Here is an 18,127-nt window from a genome sequence, read left to right as displayed (position 1 = left end):
GCGGGGCCGGGGTCCGCCCTCACGGCACGTGGCCGGGAGCCGGGTATATAAGGCCCCTCGGGGCCACCCACCCTTTCACTACTTCTCCCCCGGACTCCTTGGTAGTCTGTTAGTGGGAGATACTTGTCGCCCTTCGCCTCCTTCAGCGCCGCAGACCCCTTCAAGTTGTAGTCATGGTGAGTGGGGTCCCTCGGGGCTGGGGAAGAGTGCGCGTCCCAGGGGACGGCGGGCCCGGGAACTACCGCCTGCACCTCGGGCCACGCCCAGGACAGTTCCAGACGGCCCCGGTCCCCTCCGGTTAACCTGGCTTGTGGTGGCCGGACTGGAAGGTCGAGTTCACTGGGCAGACACCAGTTCGGTCCCGAAGACCTGGCCCGGGTGCCGCCCTCAGTGGAAATGGAAAGCCCACTTGATCCTAGTGAGGGCTTTCCCCGCAGGGCCCGCGACTGTACTAGGGAGGAAGGTCAAGGAGCCTAGTCATTGGCCTCCAAGAACTTAAACTAAAAATCCCTCCCCACGTTCAAGCGACTTTTCCTTCCCACTGCCTTACGCACCGGGCCCCGGAGGCCCTCGTGCGCTCCCGCACCGACGGTGCAGCACTTCCTGGCGCCCGCTTTCCAGCACCCAGTGACTCGCTGCTGAGTCACCTGTGGCCCGGCCCTGGGAAGAGCTTCCAACTGCGCCAGTCCACCTGAGGATGGAGGCGGGCCCCTCCCTGGAAGGGAATAATTAACTTTCACGTTGCCTAAACCTGCATTTCTGGTGTTAATCTAGTGGTAGGTTTACAGCTGAAGCTTTCTACTTAAGCCGGGTTTAAAAACACGTCCACAAGGCCGGGCGCGGTGGCTCAAGCCTGTAATCCCAGCACTTTGGGAGGCCGAGACGGGCGGATCACGAGGTCAGGAGATCGAGACCATCCTAGCTAACACGGTGAAACTCCGTCTCTACTAAAAATACAAAAAAACTAGCCGGGCGAGGTGGCGGGCGCCTGTAGTCCCAGCTACACGGGAGGCTGAGGCAGGAGAATGGCGTAAACCCGGGAGGCGGAGCTTGCAGTGAGCTGAGATCCGGCCACTGCACTCCAGCCCGGGCGACAGAGCAAGACTCCGTCTCAAAAAAAAAAAAAAAAAAAAAAAAAACACGTCCACAAAAGGATATTTTCTTATAAAATCAGAGTTGGCCCGGTGCGGTGGCTCACGCCTGTAATCCCAGCACTTGTTCGAGACCAGCCTGGCCAACGTGGTGAAACCCCGTCTCTACTTAAAAAAAAAAAAAAAAAAAAAACTAGGCGTGGTGGCGCGCGCCTATAAGCTACTCGGGAGGCTGAGGCAGGAAAATCGCTTGAACCCAGGAGGCGTAGGTTGCCCTGAGCCGAGATCGCGCCACTGCACTCTGGCCTGGGCGACAGAGCGAAACTCCGTCTCAAAAAAAAACGAAAACCCCAGAGTAAACTAGTACCACGTGTTCTTAGTTCGGTTTTCAAGAAACGTGAAATACATAACTTGAGTGTTCTCTATAAAGCTTCCAGAAGTATTGAAAACAACTATCTTAGGCCGGGCGCGATGGCGTATGTTTGTAATCCCAGCACTTTGGGAGTCCGAGGCGGGAGGACCGCTTGAGCTCAGGAGGTCGAGACCAGCCTGGGAAACACGGTGAAACTCCGTCTATACGAAAATTAGCTGCGCATCTTGATGCGCGCCTGTAGCTTCTCGGGAGGCAGGGGTGGGAGGATCTTTTGAGCCTGGGAGGTGGAAGCTGCAGTGAGCCTAGATCCCACCACTGCACTCCAACGAGACCTTATCTCAAAAATACATATATGCATTTAAATATAAAACTCATATGTAAATACATGTATATGTCGCACTGTACAACTTGTTTCTTTTCAAGCAATACCAAAAATACTGGTAAAAGTGTGATTCACAAAGTAGTGAGACCCTTTAAAAAGCAGGAGAGCGGCCGGGCGCGGTGGCTCACGCCTGTAATCCCAGCACTTTGGGAGGCCGAGGCGGGTGGATCATCTGAGGTCAGGAGTTCAAGACCAGCCTGGCCAACATGGTGAAACCCCGTCTCAACTAAAAATACATAAAAATTAACTGGGCCTGGTGGCGAGCGCCTGTAATTCCAGCTGCTTCAGGAGGCTGAGGCAGGAGAATCACTTGAACCTGGGAGGCAGAGGTTGCAGTGAGCTGAGATGGTGCCATTGCACTCCAGTCTGGGTGACAAGAGTGAAACTCTGTTTTTAAAATTAAAAATTAAAAAAGAAAAAGCAGGAGAGCGGCAGCAGACTGATTTGGGCGAACACTGGTTAAATTTTCTTGTTTTTTTAACGAGAGGAAAGAGCTGCTTATCCAGTGAACACTAGACCAATTGACTCCACCGGTGCCTCACTTTCTCCCACGTGGCCAGGGGAGAGTGGAGGGTAAGGCAGTGGCCGAGGACACTTCAAGAAGCTTCAAGAAGACAGTTTAGGCTGAGCAATGAAAGAATATTGTGGGTGCCAAAATAGAAGAAGCATTTATTTTATTTTATTTATTTATTTTTTTGAGACGGAGTCTCGCTGTCGCCCAGGCTGGAGTGCAGTGGCCAGATCTCAGCTCACTGCAAGCTCCGCCTCCTGGGTTTACGCCATTCTCCTGCCTCAGCCTCCCAAGTAGCTGGGACTACAGGCGCCCGCCACCTCCCCCGGCTAGTTTTTTTTTTTTTTTTTTTTTTTTTGTATTTTTAGTAGAGACGGGGTTTCACCGGGTTAGCCAGGATGGTCTCGATCTCCTGACCTCGTGATCCGCCCGTCTCGGCCTCCCAAAGTGCTGGGATTACAGGCTTGAGCCACTGCGCCCGGCCAGAAGAAGCATTTAAACAGAAGAAGCATTTTGTTAAAATGAGTGGATCTTAGATATTTTATCTCCTTGGGCCTGGGGGCCATCATGGTCAGGTATCTGGTTATCTCCAGCTTTTTGGGGCTTTGGCGTTTCCAAAGTCCAGTTAAAGGTAAACATGATGCCAGGCGTGGTGGCTCACGCCTGTAGTCCCAGCACTTTGGGAGGCCGAGGTGGGCAGATCACCTGAGGTCAGGAGTTCAACACCAACCTGGCCAACATGGTGAAACCCCGTCTCTACTAAAAATAAAAAAATTAGCCGGGGATGGTGGTGGGCACCTGTAATCCCAGCTACTTGGGAGGCTGAGGCAGGAGAATCACTTGAACCTGGAAGTCGGAGTTTGCAGTGAGCCAAGATTGTGCCACTGTACTCCAGCCTGGGCAACAGAGTGAGACTTTTTCTCGAAAGAAAAAGGTAAACATGATGCAATGGTAAATAATCATGGGCTCATTAGAACAAACTACTCCTGTTCTCCCACAGACCTGGAGCTGGGCGAGTAGACACAGGTGATACTGAGCTTGCTGATGTGGTCAGGAGACCTTGATTATTTCATGGGGAGTGTAGGTGGGAAGGAGGTCAAAGGTTGTGAGTAATCAGGGTTTTATTATCTCTTGGGTTATGAGACCAGGCCCTTTGAGAACTTACGGAGTGCTCTGCCAGTCTCCAAAGTGGCTAATCTGACTTATGATGAAATACTAAACACCCATTTTGTTTTCCTGTTAAGTCTGTGTGTACAGATTCTATGTTTATTGCCTTATTTTACTAAGCAGGTGTGGGTTTGGTAACTTCTAACCATATTTTGCTTTGGCCCCTCTGGCCCTTCTAAATTGGTCTACCTCAAAAATAGAGTCTTGACTCTGTTGCCCAGGCTGAAGTGCAGTGGTGAGATCTCTGCAGTCGCCGCCTCCTGGGTTTGGGTTCAGGTGATTCTCATGCCTCAGCCTACCCCAAGTAGCTGGGACCTACAGGCACACACCACCGTGCCTGGGTAATTCTCGTTTTTTTTTTTTTTTTTTTTTTTTTTTGGAGACGGAGTCTTGCTCTGTCACCCAGGCTGGAGTGCAGTGGCCGGATCTCAGCTCACTGCAAGCTCCGCCTCCTGGGTTTACGCCATTCTCCTGCCTCAGCCTCCCGAGTAGCTGGGACTACAGGCGCCCGCCACCTCGCCTGGCTAGTTTTTCGTATTTTTTTTTAGTAGAGACGGGGTTTCACCGTGTTAGCCAGGATGGTCTCAATCTCCTGACCTTGTGATCCGCCCGTCTCGGCCTCCCAAAGTGCTGGGATTACTGGTGTAAGCCAGCACCTGGCCAGAAACTAATTTCTTAACCTATCAGTAAAGTCTTGGTAACATTTCTAGCCTTTATTATTATAGTCTTCCCTCTCCCGGAGATGTTTTGACGGTGAAGGAAAAATGTTCTTCCTAACAGATTCTTCCACATGGTTAAAAAGCTGCCTCTGACCACAGTATTTAAAATAGAGCTAACTGCTGCTTATCCAGCATTTTCTTCATGAGTCATATGGCTGTAGTTTGCTGGCTTAAGCTGGTTTTAAAGGAGGGAGGGAGAAGCTTTTGTCTCCCAAAGAATAGGATTAAAGCAGGACCAGAATGAGCTCAGTAGTTACACAATCATTCAGAGAATGAATCAGAGCTGGAAAGGGGAATTTTGCCTTAGTTTAAGGAATCATATCTACTGTGGCTACAAAGCAACGGTCTGGTCTTGCCGAGTAGTTCATGAACACATCTTTGGTTTTCCAAGGCATTTTTGCTGAATTAGGTCTTCAAAAATTTTTGCTTTTGAAAGTATAGTCCCTGAGCAGGAGTGGCCTGCTGAAAGATGGTTATCTTTTTTTGTTTGAGATGGAATCTCTGTCACTCAGGCTGGAGGGCAGTTGTGTGATCTCAGCTCACTGCAGCCTCCACCTCCTGGGTTCAAGTGATTCTCCTGCCTCAGTCTCCCAAGTGGCTGGGATTTACAGGTGTGTGCCACCATACCCGGCTAATTTTTTTTTTGTATTTTTAGTAGAGACACAGTTTTGCCATGTTGGCCAGGCAGGTCTCAAACTCCTGACCTCAGGTGATCACCTGCCTCAGCCTCCCAAAGTACTGGGATTATAGGCGTGAGTCACTGCGCCTAGCCAGTTATCTGTCTTGAAGGTTAATCATCATTAGGTGTGAATCATTCCTAAATGTCCCATCTGATGTATCATATCCTGACATTTTCCTTTCTTCCTCCCACAGCGTGAGTGCATCTCCATCCATGTTGGCCAGGCTGGTGTCCAGATTGGCAATGCCTGCTGGGAGCTCTACTGCCTGGAACACGGCATCCAGCCCGATGGTCAGATGCCGAGTGACAAGACCATTGGGGGAGGAGATGACTCCTTCAACACCTTCTTCAGTGAGACGGGCGCTGGCAAGCATGTGCCCCGGGCCGTGTTTGTAGACTTGGAACCTACTGTCATTGGTGAGTTGACCTCACTAATCCAAGTGAGATCCCAGGGTGCTGGGACAGGAGGTCTGTCCTGGGGGCTCCGCTGGTCACCCACTCACCCACTCTTTCCCTCCCCGCTGCTCCTCCCCATCATCTTCTCCAGATGAAGTTCGCACTGGCACCTACCGTCAGCTCTTCCACCCTGAGCAACTCATCACAGGCAAGGAAGATGCTGCCAATAACTATGCCCGAGGGCACTACACCATTGGCAAGGAGATCATTGACCTCGTGTTGGACCGAATTCGCAAGCTGGTAAATATAGTACTTTAAATAAAGTGGGGCGACAGTTTCTTTTGCAATTCTGAGACCAAACTACAAAAATCATTCTTTGCAACTGAAATGAGACTATTGGCATTGCAAATAAATGCAACTGCTCACTAAATTAATTGGATCTCTGAACCAGATGGTCTTGGGTTTATGGGACAACTATGGGGTAGGAGTAAGTGCTCATTAGCCTATTTTGATTCAAGCTGAGACACCCCTTTTGAGGTCATCTTAGTCACACTGAGTGAGTAGGTGGCTGACTTCTACATACAACTAATTGATTAAAGTCACTTTTTAAAAATCTGGACTGGTTCCTTCGTGTCAATAAAGTTCAGAGAACAAGAAGCCAGTGTCACACTGACAAGAAACAGCCAACAGTGGAAACTTCCAGTACAGCTGAAAGTGGAGTCGGGAGCTTCCTTATGAAGTGTGCTGTTTGGATCACTTTAAGAGCCTGGCAATCAGATGACTCTCTGCTCCTTAGGCATGTGGGCAGCTTGTAAGTAATTAACCAGAGGTTAAGCATGATGGCCTGGGCAGAGTAACTTGTCAAGAAAATCCCATTGTATTAAGCCCAACCATGACTGCTCCATTCTAAAAAAAGAATGGCCTCATCATTCATGGCTTCATACTTTCCTCAGATGTTTACGTAGTCTTCCCAGAAAAACTGGACTGATGTTTCGTATGCTTAAAAACTAAGCTTTAGTTACAAGCACTGACTTGGAAATCAGGACCTGCCTTTAGGGACAAATAAACCTAGTAGCTATTTAGGGTTCTAGAGTGAGGTTTATTGCCTGCCAAAATAATTGCATTTGTCCTTAGCGTTACTGGGTTCACAGGAGGCTTAACGGGTGTAATTGGTAGGTGAGAGTCTGTCCTGTGCGTTGATCTCATGTAGTTTATGAACCCACAGGCTATGAGGGAGCTGAGTAGAGATGTTCACAAATCTGAGGCCCATCACTTGGAGAAGCAAGAGTTTACAACAGAATACTTTATTTGGAAGGTCAAAATCATTCCTTCATAAAGTAGCAATTTACTAACCAAAATAGCCCAGTTAGGTGGAAGAAATCCCCAACAATCTGGGGTCTCATGGAATTGTGGTTGTGTCACTTTACCCGAAATGAATGGACTTCTTGGTACCTGGTATCATATATTGGGTGCTTACTGTGCCAAGCACTATGCTAAGTACTTATTTAATTCTCAACCTAAGGTAGATTACTATTCTCATTTAATCAATGGAAAAAACTGAGAAATAAATGTGGTCATACATACAGTAAGGAACTGGTATAGCCAGATCCTGACACAGCCTGACTCCAGTACCAGGGTGTTAGAACTTTGGCTATTCTGTTCTTCCACCTCAGAAAGCAGCTGCCAAATCTTTATAAGACATCCACTGTACTGGGCTGGTGGTCCTGGGCCTGCCCCTTAGGAGCGTTCCAACTAAGAAACTGCCCTGTTCCCTTGCCCAGCAAGGGAACCAGAGGCTGCCCTCCCAGTTACCAAAACTTGATTCCTGTATGCAAGCCCATACCTTGTGATTCCTCAGCCTGCGGAAACAGTTCATCTTAAAATAGTCTTAGCAGAGGCTTTCTGCTCAAGGACTTGATTGTGAAAAGTTGCTCTGAATCACTTAGCACTTAGAAGCTTTTGTTTTGTTTTGTTTTGTTTTGTTTCGTTGTGAGACAGAGTCTACTCTGTCATCCAGGCTGGAGTGTAGTGGCATGATCATCAGTCTTGAACCCATGGGCTCAAATGGTCCTCCCACCTTGGACTCCCAAAGTGTTGATTACAGGCGTGAGCCACTGCACCTGGCCCAGAAGAGTTTTAAAATTGGAATTGGTGTAGCCATAGATTTATAGAAGTCCTCTGCAGGTTTCACCAAATGTCTCGCAACACTAAAATGAAACGTTTTTATTTTGCAGGCTGACCAGTGCACCGGTCTTCAGGGCTTCTTGGTTTTCCACAGCTTTGGTGGGGGAACTGGTTCTGGGTTCACCTCCCTGCTCATGGAACGTCTCTCAGTTGATTATGGCAAGAAGTCCAAGCTGGAGTTCTCCATTTACCCAGCGCCCCAGGTTTCCACAGCTGTAGTTGAGCCCTACAACTCCATCCTCACCACCCACACCACCCTGGAGCACTCTGATTGTGCCTTCATGGTAGACAATGAGGCCATCTATGACATCTGTCGTAGAAACCTTGATATTGAGCGTCCAACCTACACTAATCTTAACCGCCTTATTAGCCAGATTGTGTCCTCCATCACTGCTTCCCTGAGATTTGATGGAGCCCTAAATGTTGACCTAACAGAATTCCAGACCAACCTGGTGCCCTACCCCCGCATCCACTTCCCTCTGGCCACATACGCCCCTGTCATCTCTGCTGAGAAAGCCTACCATGAACAGCTTACTGTAGCAGAGATCACCAATGCTTGCTTTGAGCCAGCCAACCAGATGGTGAAATGTGACCCTCGCCATGGTAAATACATGGCTTGCTGCCTGTTGTACCGTGGTGATGTGGTTCCCAAAGATGTCAATGCTGCCATTGCCACCATCAAGACCAAGCGTACCATCCAGTTTGTGGATTGGTGCCCCACTGGCTTCAAGGTTGGCATCAACTACCAGCCTCCCACTGTGGTGCCTGGTGGAGACCTGGCCAAGGTTCAGAGAGCTGTGTGCATGCTGAGCAACACTACAGCTGTTGCCGAGGCCTGGGCTCGCCTGGACCACAAGTTTGACCTGATGTATGCCAAGCGTGCCTTTGTTCACTGGTATGTGGGTGAGGGGATGGAGGAAGGCGAGTTTTCAGAGGCCCGTGAAGACATGGCTGCCCTTGAGAAGGATTATGAGGAGGTTGGAGCAGATAGTGCTGATGGAGAGGATGAGGGTGAAGAGTATTAACCTGTGTGCTGTACTTTTACACTCCATTGTCTTGGAACTGTCTTATTTGTGTTCTGTAAATGTGTATTGCCCTAAATTGTTAATAAAAGTGATGTTTCCATTTTAAACGTCTAGCTGACTTAAATACTTGATCCAGTTAAAGTTGAATGTATGAGGCTGGTAGATGAACCACCTGACTTGAGGGTCTTGCTCTGTTGCCTGGGCTGGAGTGCAGTGGCATGATCATAGTTCATTGCAGCCTCGAGCTCCTGGGCTCGTGATTCTCCTGCCTCAGCCTCCTGAGTAGCTGGGGACTACAGGTGCATACCACCATGCCCAGCTATTTTTATTTCTTGTAGAGATGGGTTCTTGCTATGCTGCCCAGGGTGGTATTGAACTGGCTTCAAGTGATCCTCCTTCCTCAACCTCTCAGAGTTTTGATTATAGGCATGCCCAGCTTGTTGGTTTATCTGTTTTTAATTTGGGCCTGAAGTGAGTGGTTATAGAATCATTTTGTAAGCAAGGAAACAAGTTCAGATTGAGCCAGTGCTTCTCGAACAAAAATGGATGTGAATCACCAGTAGATACTAAAATGCAGGTTTGGGGTCAACCTGGTGGCTCATGCACTTCGGGAGGCCAAGTTGGGTGATCACTTGAGCCCCCGGAGTTCGAGACCAGCCTGGGCAACATGATGAAACCCCATCTCTACCAAAAAAAAATTTGGTGTGATAGCACGTGCCTATAGTCCTAGCTACTTGGGAGGCTGAGGTGGGAGGACCACCTGAGCCCAAGGAGGTTGAGGCTGCAGTGAGCAGTGATTGTACCACTGCATTCCAGCCTGGGTAACAGGGAGACCCCTGACTCGCATTTAAAAACAAAATGCAGGTTCTAATTCTATAGGCCTTAGGTGAGGCTTCAGACATGTCTTTTTTTTTTTTTTTTTTTTTTTTTTGAGAGGGAGTCTTGCTCTGTCGCCCAGGCTGGAGTGCAGTGGCCGGATCTCAGCTCACTGCAAGCTCCGCCTCCCGGGTTTACACCATTCTCCTGCCTCAGCCTCCCGAGTAGCTGGGACTACAGGTGCCCACCACCTCGCCCGGCTAGTTTTTTTGTATATTTTAGTAGAGACGGGGTTTCACCATGTTAGCCAGGATGGTCTCGATCTCCTGACCTCGGGATCCGCCCGTCTCGGCCTCCCAAAGTGCTGGGATTACAGGCTTGAGCCACCGCGCCCGGCCCAGGCATGTCTTAATTGTTTTTTCTTTGAGATAGTCTCTGTTGCCCAGACTGCAGTGCAATGCACCATCATAGCTCACCCCCCTCCCCCTTGACCTGGGCTAAGCCATTCTCCCACCTCAGCCTCCCAAGTAGCTGGGACTAAAGGTGTGCGGCACCATGCCTGGCTGATTCTTGTAATTTTTTTTTTTTTGGTGGAGATGGAGTTTGCCATGTTGCTTAGGCTGGCCTTGAATTCCTGGGCTCAAGCAGTTCTGCCTTCCAAAGTGCTGGAATTACAGAAGTGAGCCACCACACCTGGCCCCTAGATACTTTTTAAAAATAACCTCCCAGGCCGGGCGCGGTGGCTCAAGCCTGTAATCCCAGCACTTTGGGAGGCTGAGAAGGGTGGATCACGAGGTCAGGAGATCGAAACCATCCTGGCTAACACGGTGAAACCCCGTCTCTACTAAAAAAAATACAAAAAACTAGCCGGGCAAGGTGGCGGGCGCCTGTAGTCCCAGCTACTTGGGAGGCTGAGGCAAGAGAATGGCGGGAACCTGGGAGGCGGAGCTTGCAGTGAGCTGAGACCGGGCCACTGCACTCCAGCCTGGGTGACAGAGCCAGACTCCGTCTCAAAAAAAAATAATAATAATAACCTCCCAAATGATGCTGTTGGTCTGATGTGACCACATGTACAGTAGCAAAGGGTTAGATAACAGTAAACGTTGGAGCCAAAATTCAGGTGCCCAGCTACACTGCCAGAACTATTGCTGTCAGTCTTTAATAAAGTATTAGTCGCATGAGAAGGGCTTGGAATCCTGATTTATTCCATACTTAGCTGAAACCTACAATGGCAAAGATGGTTTGCACTGAAGGGGTTATTACTTAGAGAAAGTGAAGCTGTCAGACAAAATACCAGTCACCAGTTTTTCATGCTTGACCCAAATTGTATGTCATGGGATTATTTAAAGTAGGAGTAATATGCATGTGTACGAAAGATTGGAGAGGGGTGAGTTCTCTGATTTGGACTTTTCCAAGCACCTGTTGGAGGACCGTGGTTCTTGAGAGCAGACGGGTGAAGGGGCATGAATGTTACACGTAGCTGGAGAGCTTGGTGCCTGGTACTCAGTTGAACTCTAAGCAATGGGAAAGGACAATGACTAAAAGGTCAGGCTTCATGCAGAAGGGAGGAATCGGTTTTGGTGCCTGGGTGCTTGCGTGAGTGGGAATGCCTAATGAGTGGCAGCAGATGGGCCCTGGGGGCACAGTTGCAGACATAACTCACCTCTCCTCCGTGACTTACTTTATTCTGATGGTACCCAGTTACCATCCCTTTCCCAAAGGTGTTTTGTATCCCTTACCCATTGCTCACTTTAGCCCCTTTACTGTGAGAATTGCATCTGAAAGATGTGTATGTTTAAGGCCAGCGCTGGGATTCACAGCTGCAATCCCAGCACTCTGGGAGGCCAAGGTGAGAGGGTTGCTTAAACCCAGGAGTTCGAGACCAGCGCCTGGGCAACAGTGTGAGACCTTGTCTCTATTTTGAGCATTTTTTTTGGCTGGGTACAGTGGCTCACGCCTGTAATCCCAGCACTTTGGGAGACTGAAGCGGGTGGATCACTTGAGCTCAGGAGTTCAAGACCAGCCTGGGCAATATGGCGAAACCCTGTCTCTACTAAAAATACAAAAAATTAGCTGGGTGTGGTGGTGCACATCTGTGGTCCCAGCTGCTTGAGAGGCTGAGGTGGGAGGATTGCTTGAGCCCGGGAGGTGGAGGTAGCAGTGAGTTGAGATCGTGCCACTGCACTCCAGCCTAAGGGACAACAATTTTTTTCCCTTAAAAAAATTTTAATGTCTTGGCTGGGCGCGGTGGCTCAAGCCTGTAATCCCAGCACTTTGGGAGGCCGAGACGGGCGGATCACGAGGTCAGGAGATCGAGACCATCCTGGCTAATACGGTGAAACCCTGTCTCTACTTAAAAATACAAAAAACTAGCCGGGCGACGAGGCGGGCGCCTGTAGTCCCAGCTACTCGGGAGGCTGAGGCAGGAGAATGGCGTAAACCCGGGAGGCGGAGCTTGCAGTGAGCTGAGATACGGCCACTGCACTCCAGCCTGGGCGACAGAGCGAGACTCCGTCTCAAAAAAAAAAAAAAAAAAAAAAAAAAAAAAAAAAAAAAAAAAAAAATTTAATGTCTCAAAAAAAAATTTTAAATGTATATCTTGTATTTGCATACATAGCACAGCATGCTTTTGCAGCCTGAGATGCCTCAACTATGTGTTCAGGATGGTTTAAGAGAGCATTCGTCGAGAGCAACTATGGTTTTTTGTTCTTCGGGGCAAGGTAAGACCCCAGCACAAATTCAGCCACTGCTACTTCTCAGATACACCAGGTTCTTCCTGCAGCCTGGGCAGGGGAACGGGGTGAGATACCTGGAAAGAAGGTGAACCTTGAAGACTCCGGCCAGCCTGCCAGAGGGGATTTCAAGAACTTCCCAGCCGAGGAGATCTGCTGACTGCCATAGTGCAAGCACTGGAGGAAATGGGACACCCATGTATGAAAAGGAGCAGATAAATCATAAAGCTTAGGCGAGTGTGACACCCCATGATACTAGCATTTCCCAAGCAGGGTGCCATGAGAATGGGATTCAGGGTGCCCATATAGGATCCCTTTGGCTTTTAGAATGACATGGTGGAACCTGGAGAGCCTGACTCACCCATCCTCCCTGGGGCCAGTCACCCCTGGCCAGGAGCAGCCCCCTCCATTTACCTCTGTACACCTTACAGATGAATTATTTTCTACACGTGCCAAGATGTGAAAAAGGTTGGAAAGCTTTAAGCAGCCGCAGAGGTCTGGGGTGAAAGAAGGTGAGAGAAGAGTTTAGCTGAGAAGAAATATTCCAGTAGAATAGAGCCTGGGGAATTGGAAGAGCAAAGTGCCAGTGGCTGGGGGGGGAGGGGGGGAGGGGCATTTGTCCTTGTAAAGATGATTTCCCCCTCCTGTGTTGGAGGGAAAGTGAATAGAAGTTAGCCTGCAGCAAGAACAAATATACCCCAAGGTCTAGGTCACTGCTTTGTGGCTGACAATCATCTGATCTGCCCTTGAGCACAAATGGAAAGTCTGGACCCAGAGCTGCAGCTGATACTGATGCTGAGGCCGCTGAGGCTTGATGGGAATAAATGGACACAGCCTAAGAGGATGTGGGCTCCTGAGGCTGGCGGCGGCCCCCGGTTCCAGCTGTCTGGACAGAGGGTTTAGACTGCCCTCACCTGACCTGGCCAGAGGATCAACCTGCTTCCCCCACACAGAGGCCGCTGACCACTAAGAGGTGAGTGTGTCTGGGCAGAGGTGCTTTGGGCTGGGATGAGGAGGGGGATAACGACTTTGAGGGGCTGAGGGCCTGCCGTCCACCAGTCACTTAGTGTTTGGGAAGCAGCTGGCAAGTGACTCTTCTCCAGCAGGAATCTGTCGGGCCAGAGGATGGCCAAGTGGGTTACGCAATTACAAATCTGTCTTCAGGCCTCTGACTGCTGGAAGGTGGTGTGACAGTCCTGGGTGAGGCTGAAGGAGGTCAGGGGAGGCGTTCTCAGGGTGGGAGGAAAAGGTGCCTTCACAGTTTCCCTAACACCCTGGGAGGTGATGTTATTATACCCACTTCCATAGCTCAGAGAGACTGAATTATCTAACCTAAGGCTACAGAATGAGTGGCAGAACTGAAATTTGACCGCAGAGCTCTGGCTCCAAAGCCTAGGCTCACTCCACTCTGTTGTCCAGCCATTGAGGAGCCCCAGGGGAAATCAGCTCTGCTCCTGGCAGCCTTTCCAGTCCTGGGGGGATAGTGCCACCTCCCAGGCCCCTTTGGGCATGAGACCAACAGGGGCCAGCCCTCACATGAGCACTGGATGGAGCTGTAGTCGCAGAGAGATCTCATCATGCCAATGATTGTCAGAAAACCTCCCAGGAGCCCTGTTCCTGGGCCCAGGTGGTAGCTCACTGACCTTAAATGGCAAAGCCAGCTGGTCCCCACTGTCCAGGCTGTAGCTTCTCTAGTGAGGGGACATTTTTGTCCAGGCCTCCCCCTGAACTCTATTCTCAGGTCACAGGGAGATACAGTGTCCTTGCAGGATGGCTGCTGCCACCTGCCTGGTCTCCTGCCAACAGGGACACCAGCTGAGGCATAGGCAGGACAGTGCACACCTGGAGCCTCACTCCTCTACGCCCTGGGGCCAGAGTGGTCAGTGCCTGTCAGCTGAGGCCACAAGGTGAGGCTGGCAGAGATGACCCAGGCAGATGGCTCCTAGGGCCCAATGCCAGGGTGGCTGTCTAGGAGACACAAGGCAGCAGAAGCTGAAGAGAAAATAGACCCTTGGGTGTGGGGGCTGTGGAGCAGGAGCGGGCCCTGGCCCCGTGAAATAGGTCCCCTTTGCTGATATCTCATTAGCCTGTCACTGCCCCTTTCAAGCCAAGAATCTAGTGCCCCTGAATTTGTCAATGTCAGCCCCGAGCAGGTTTTGGGAAAACAGTTCTTTCCTTCTCTACACTCCCTCCGAGTCTGCAGCAGGAGAGCAATAGTCAGAATCAATGAACCTTCCAGAGCTAGAGACATGTCTGCTTTAGTCATAATACAAAAAATGCTTTTAAACACTAGTTTCACCACTGGATTGTTTTTCTCTCTCTATTTTTATTTATTTATTTATTTTTTTGAGACAGTCTTACTCTGTCGCCAGGCAGGAGTGCAGTGGCGTGATCTCGGCTCACTGCAACGTCCGCCTCCTGGGTTCAAGTGATTCTCCTGCCTCAGGCTCCCAAGTAGCTGGGACTACAGGCATGTGCCACCACGCCCAGCTGATTTTTGTAGTTTTGGTAGAGACAAGGTTTCATTATGTTGGCCAGGATGGTCTCCTTCTCCTGACCTCGTGATCCGCCCGCCTTGGCCTCCCAAAGTGTTGGGATTACAGGTGTGAGCCACCACGCCTGGCCTCTTTTCCTCTTATAAAAATTGGAACAGACGGCCGGGCGCGGTGGCTCAAGCCTGTAATCCCAGCACTTTGGGAGGCCGAGACGGGCGGATCACGAGGTCAGGAGATCGAGACCATCCTGGCTAATACGGTGAAACCCCGTCTCTACTAAAAAATACAAAAAGAAAAACAAACAAACAAAAAAAACTAGCCAGGCGAGGTGGTGGGTGCCTGTAGTCCCAGCTACTTGGGAGGCTGAGGCAGGAGAATGGTGTAAACCCGGGGGGCAGAGCTTGCAGTGAGCTGAGATCCGGCCACTGCACTCCAGCCTGCGTGACAGAGCGAGACTCCGTCTCAAAAAAAAAAAAAAAAAAAAATCCAAAAAAAAAAAAAAAATTGGAACAGACTATAAAGGTTTTACAGAATATAAAGGTTTCCTAATTACACAAAGATCTTGTCTACAGAAATTAGTTTAACTCTTGGAGGAGGACAGGTATGAATGAAACCTCACTCTGTCTCCCTTCAACCTCTCTGCACACTGCTCTATTTTTATCAAATATCTCCTTTGGCTTCCAAGAGATGTCTAGTCCAAGAGTAAACTAATACTGAAATGCCCTTGGCAAAGGTAATTCAATTATACTATTCTGGCAATCATCTCCAGTTTTTTGTTTGTTTTTCTTACTTTTTTTTCAATACAGAGTCTTGCTCTGTCACCCAGGCTGGAGTGCAGTGGCGCCATCTCAGCTCACTGCAACCTCTGCCTCTTGGGTTCAAGCGATTCTCCTTCCCCAGCCTCCCGAGTAGCTGGGATTACAGGTACCCACCACCACTCCTGGCTAATTTTCGTATTCTTAGTAGAGACAGGGTTTCACCATGTTGGCCAGGCTGGTCTCGAACTCTTGACCTTGTGATCCGCCCAACTCGGCCTCCCAAAGTGCTGGGATTACAGGCATGAGCCACCATGCCCCGCTGTTTTTCTTTTTTTTAAATTGAGCCTGATACTTGCTAAGTTTATTTTTTTAGAAACTGAGTCTTGCTACGTTGCCCAGGCTGGCCTTGAACTCCTGGGCTCAAGCACTCCTCCCACTTCAGCCTCCTGTGTAGCTGTGACAACAGCACACCGCACCGGGCTTCATTTTCAACTTTCAAGTTTTATTCGTCCATTATTTTTCGAACACCTATTTGGTGCAAGTCACTGTGCTGGGTACTATAGGAAATATATTTAGCTTTTTGCTTCTCAGATTGTAGAGACAGACCACACATGCATAATCCCAATTCAAGACAGTATATGCCACATGTCACAGAAGAGGCTGTCATAGGCAGTAGCCATTGTTGCATAGCTACTTCAAAGCCATTCCCAGCTTGTTCCACTTGCCAACACAACCCAGCTCTGTCCCGGTGTGGGACACCCATGTGCATCGGAGGGGCTGGGCTTCACCACCAGGGTGAACCTTCCCCTGAGCCAATCAAGGTAATTCCAGTTGTTTTGCCAGGGTCTGGTTAAGGAACCAGCATGTGATGTAATTATGGAAATGAGAGGTGAGGTAATGTCTGCCGGTTGGGGGTTGGAAGGAAGAAATTCTTGCAAAAATTTCCTTGCTCTTATAAAAGAACTCAGGGAAAGGATTTTCCTTTTGCAGCCCTGGGCATTACTGTGTGAGCACATTGTGCTTGTGCTTGTGCCTGGTGCTTGAGTTTGCTGCAGCTGTCTTGTGACCAGAAGGGGACAAACACGAGGACAAAAGCTACCGCTCAGAGCAAGGCAACACAGAAAGCTGAAAAGAGCATGGGTCCCGATAGAGTGCTAAGCCCCTGAATTAACCAACCTTGACACCAAACCTTGCTCTGCTGCCGAAGTTTTTACAAGATTTTAAGTCCCTTTATTGTTTAGGACATTTTGATTTGGGTCTTCTATTGTTTCCTGCCAAAAGCATTCTAACTAACATTAAAGTCTTATGTAATTGTTAATAAAATTTTTTTTTCCCTTATTTTCTGCTGGGCGCGGTGGTTCATGTCTATGATCCCAGCACTTTCGGAGGCTGAGATGGGTAGACCACTTGAGGTCAGGAGTTTGAGGCCAGACTGGGCAACATAGCAAAACCCTGTCTCTACAAAAATAAATAAATAAATAAAATAAAATAAAATAAAATAGAAGAAGCCAGGCATAGTAGTGTGCGCCTGTGGTCCCAGCTACTCCAGAGGCTGAGGTGAAAGGGCTTGAACTGAGCCCAGGAGACAGAGAGCTGTGACTGTGCCATTGCACTCCAGTCTGGGCGATGGAGCAAGACCCTGTCTCCAAAAAAAAAAAGAAAAGAAAAGAATTTTTTTCTGTATTTTCTTCTTCCTCCTCCCCTCCTCCTCCTCCTCCTCCTTCTTTTGTAGTAGAAACAGGGTTTTGGCAGGGCACGGTGGCTCATGCTTGTAATCCCAGGAATTTGGGAGGCCGAGGTGGGCAGATCACTTGAGGTCAGGAGTTTGAGACCAGCCTGGCCAATATGGTGAAACCCCATCTCTACCAGGTGTGGTGGCATGAGCCTGTAATCCCAGCTACTCAGGAGGCTGAGGCAGGAGAATCACTTGAACCCAGGAGATGGAGGTTGCAGTGAGTCGAGATCGCACCATTGCACTCCAGCCTGGGCGACAGAGCAAGACTCTGTCTCAAAAAAAAAAAAGAAAAAAAAAAAAAAACGGGGTTTCACCATGTTGCCCAGACCAGTCTCAAACTCCTGAACTCAAGAAATTCACCTTCCTCAGACTCCCAAAGTGCTGGGATTACAGGTATGAGCCACTGTGCCTGGCCAGAAATTTGTAGTAAAATAATTAATAATAAAAATATGAAGGCCCTGTTTTCATTCAGGCCAAAAAGTACTAAGTCCCTTTTGAATTTGCAGAACCCCTTTGCCAGTGCAAACCTTGCCCTGGGCGAGTGAAGATCCTGTCCCCTCTTTCTTTCCTCATATGTTGCCTTCTTCCACCTGTAGTTCCTGGTCCACCAAATGGATCTGCTTTTTCCTTCCAGTCTCCCCAGGTGCCTTTGCCAAACTCAAACCATAAATAAAAAGAACACAGACACCAGGCATGGTGGCTTCTGCTGTAAAACCAACACTTTGTGAGGCTGAGAAGGAAGGATTGTTTGAGGCTAGGAATTTGAGACCAGCCTGGCAACATAGTGAGACCCTGTCTCTACACAAAATTTAAAAATTACCCAGGTGCTGTGGCACGCACTATAGTCCCAGCTACTCAGGATGATGAGGTAGGAGGATTGACTGAGCCTGGGAGATCAAGGCTGCAGTGAGCTGTGTTCATGCCACTGTGCTCCAGCCTGGGTGACAGAGCAAGACCCTGTCCCAAGGAAAAAAAAAAAAGGATAGAACATCTGCAAGTCCAAACAGTGTGCCATCTCCTTTTTTTTTTTTTTTTTTTTTTTTTTGAGACCGAGTTTCGCTCTT

At 49.1% G+C, this 18,127-nt stretch overlaps 1 protein-coding gene across 1 annotated transcript; it reads left to right on the top strand.

Annotated features, from left to right (window-relative positions):
- The first annotated feature begins 1 nt into the window (after nucleotide 1).
- Nucleotides 2–8,634, top strand: TUBA1C (tubulin alpha 1c). Its single transcript, XM_010385407.2, has 4 exons — nucleotides 2–176; nucleotides 5,117–5,339; nucleotides 5,470–5,618; nucleotides 7,553–8,634. Exons 1-4 carry the CDS (start codon nucleotides 174–176, stop codon nucleotides 8,525–8,527), a joined length of 1,350 nt encoding a protein of 449 aa, XP_010383709.2. The 5' UTR covers nucleotides 2–173; the 3' UTR covers nucleotides 8,528–8,634.
- The last annotated feature ends 9,493 nt before the right edge of the window (nucleotides 8,635–18,127 follow it).

Source organism: Rhinopithecus roxellana, chromosome 10 (genome assembly GCF_007565055.1).
Source record: "Rhinopithecus roxellana isolate Shanxi Qingling chromosome 10, ASM756505v1, whole genome shotgun sequence".
NCBI classification, from domain to species: Eukaryota; Metazoa; Chordata; class Mammalia; order Primates; family Cercopithecidae; genus Rhinopithecus; species Rhinopithecus roxellana.
Note: the sequence above shows the minus strand (reverse complement) of the source record. Positions and strands in the feature narration are given on the sequence as shown.

Bases quoted from the DNA above. Each gene is read 5' to 3' on its own strand.
- TUBA1C (XM_010385407.2), top strand. The intron at 5,340-5,469 runs GTGAGTTGACCT...CATCTTCTCCAG, and splicing joins CTTGGAACCTACTGTCATTG to ATGAAGTTCGCACTGGCACC. The intron at 5,619-7,552 runs GTAAATATAGTA...TTTATTTTGCAG, and splicing joins TGGACCGAATTCGCAAGCTG to GCTGACCAGTGCACCGGTCT.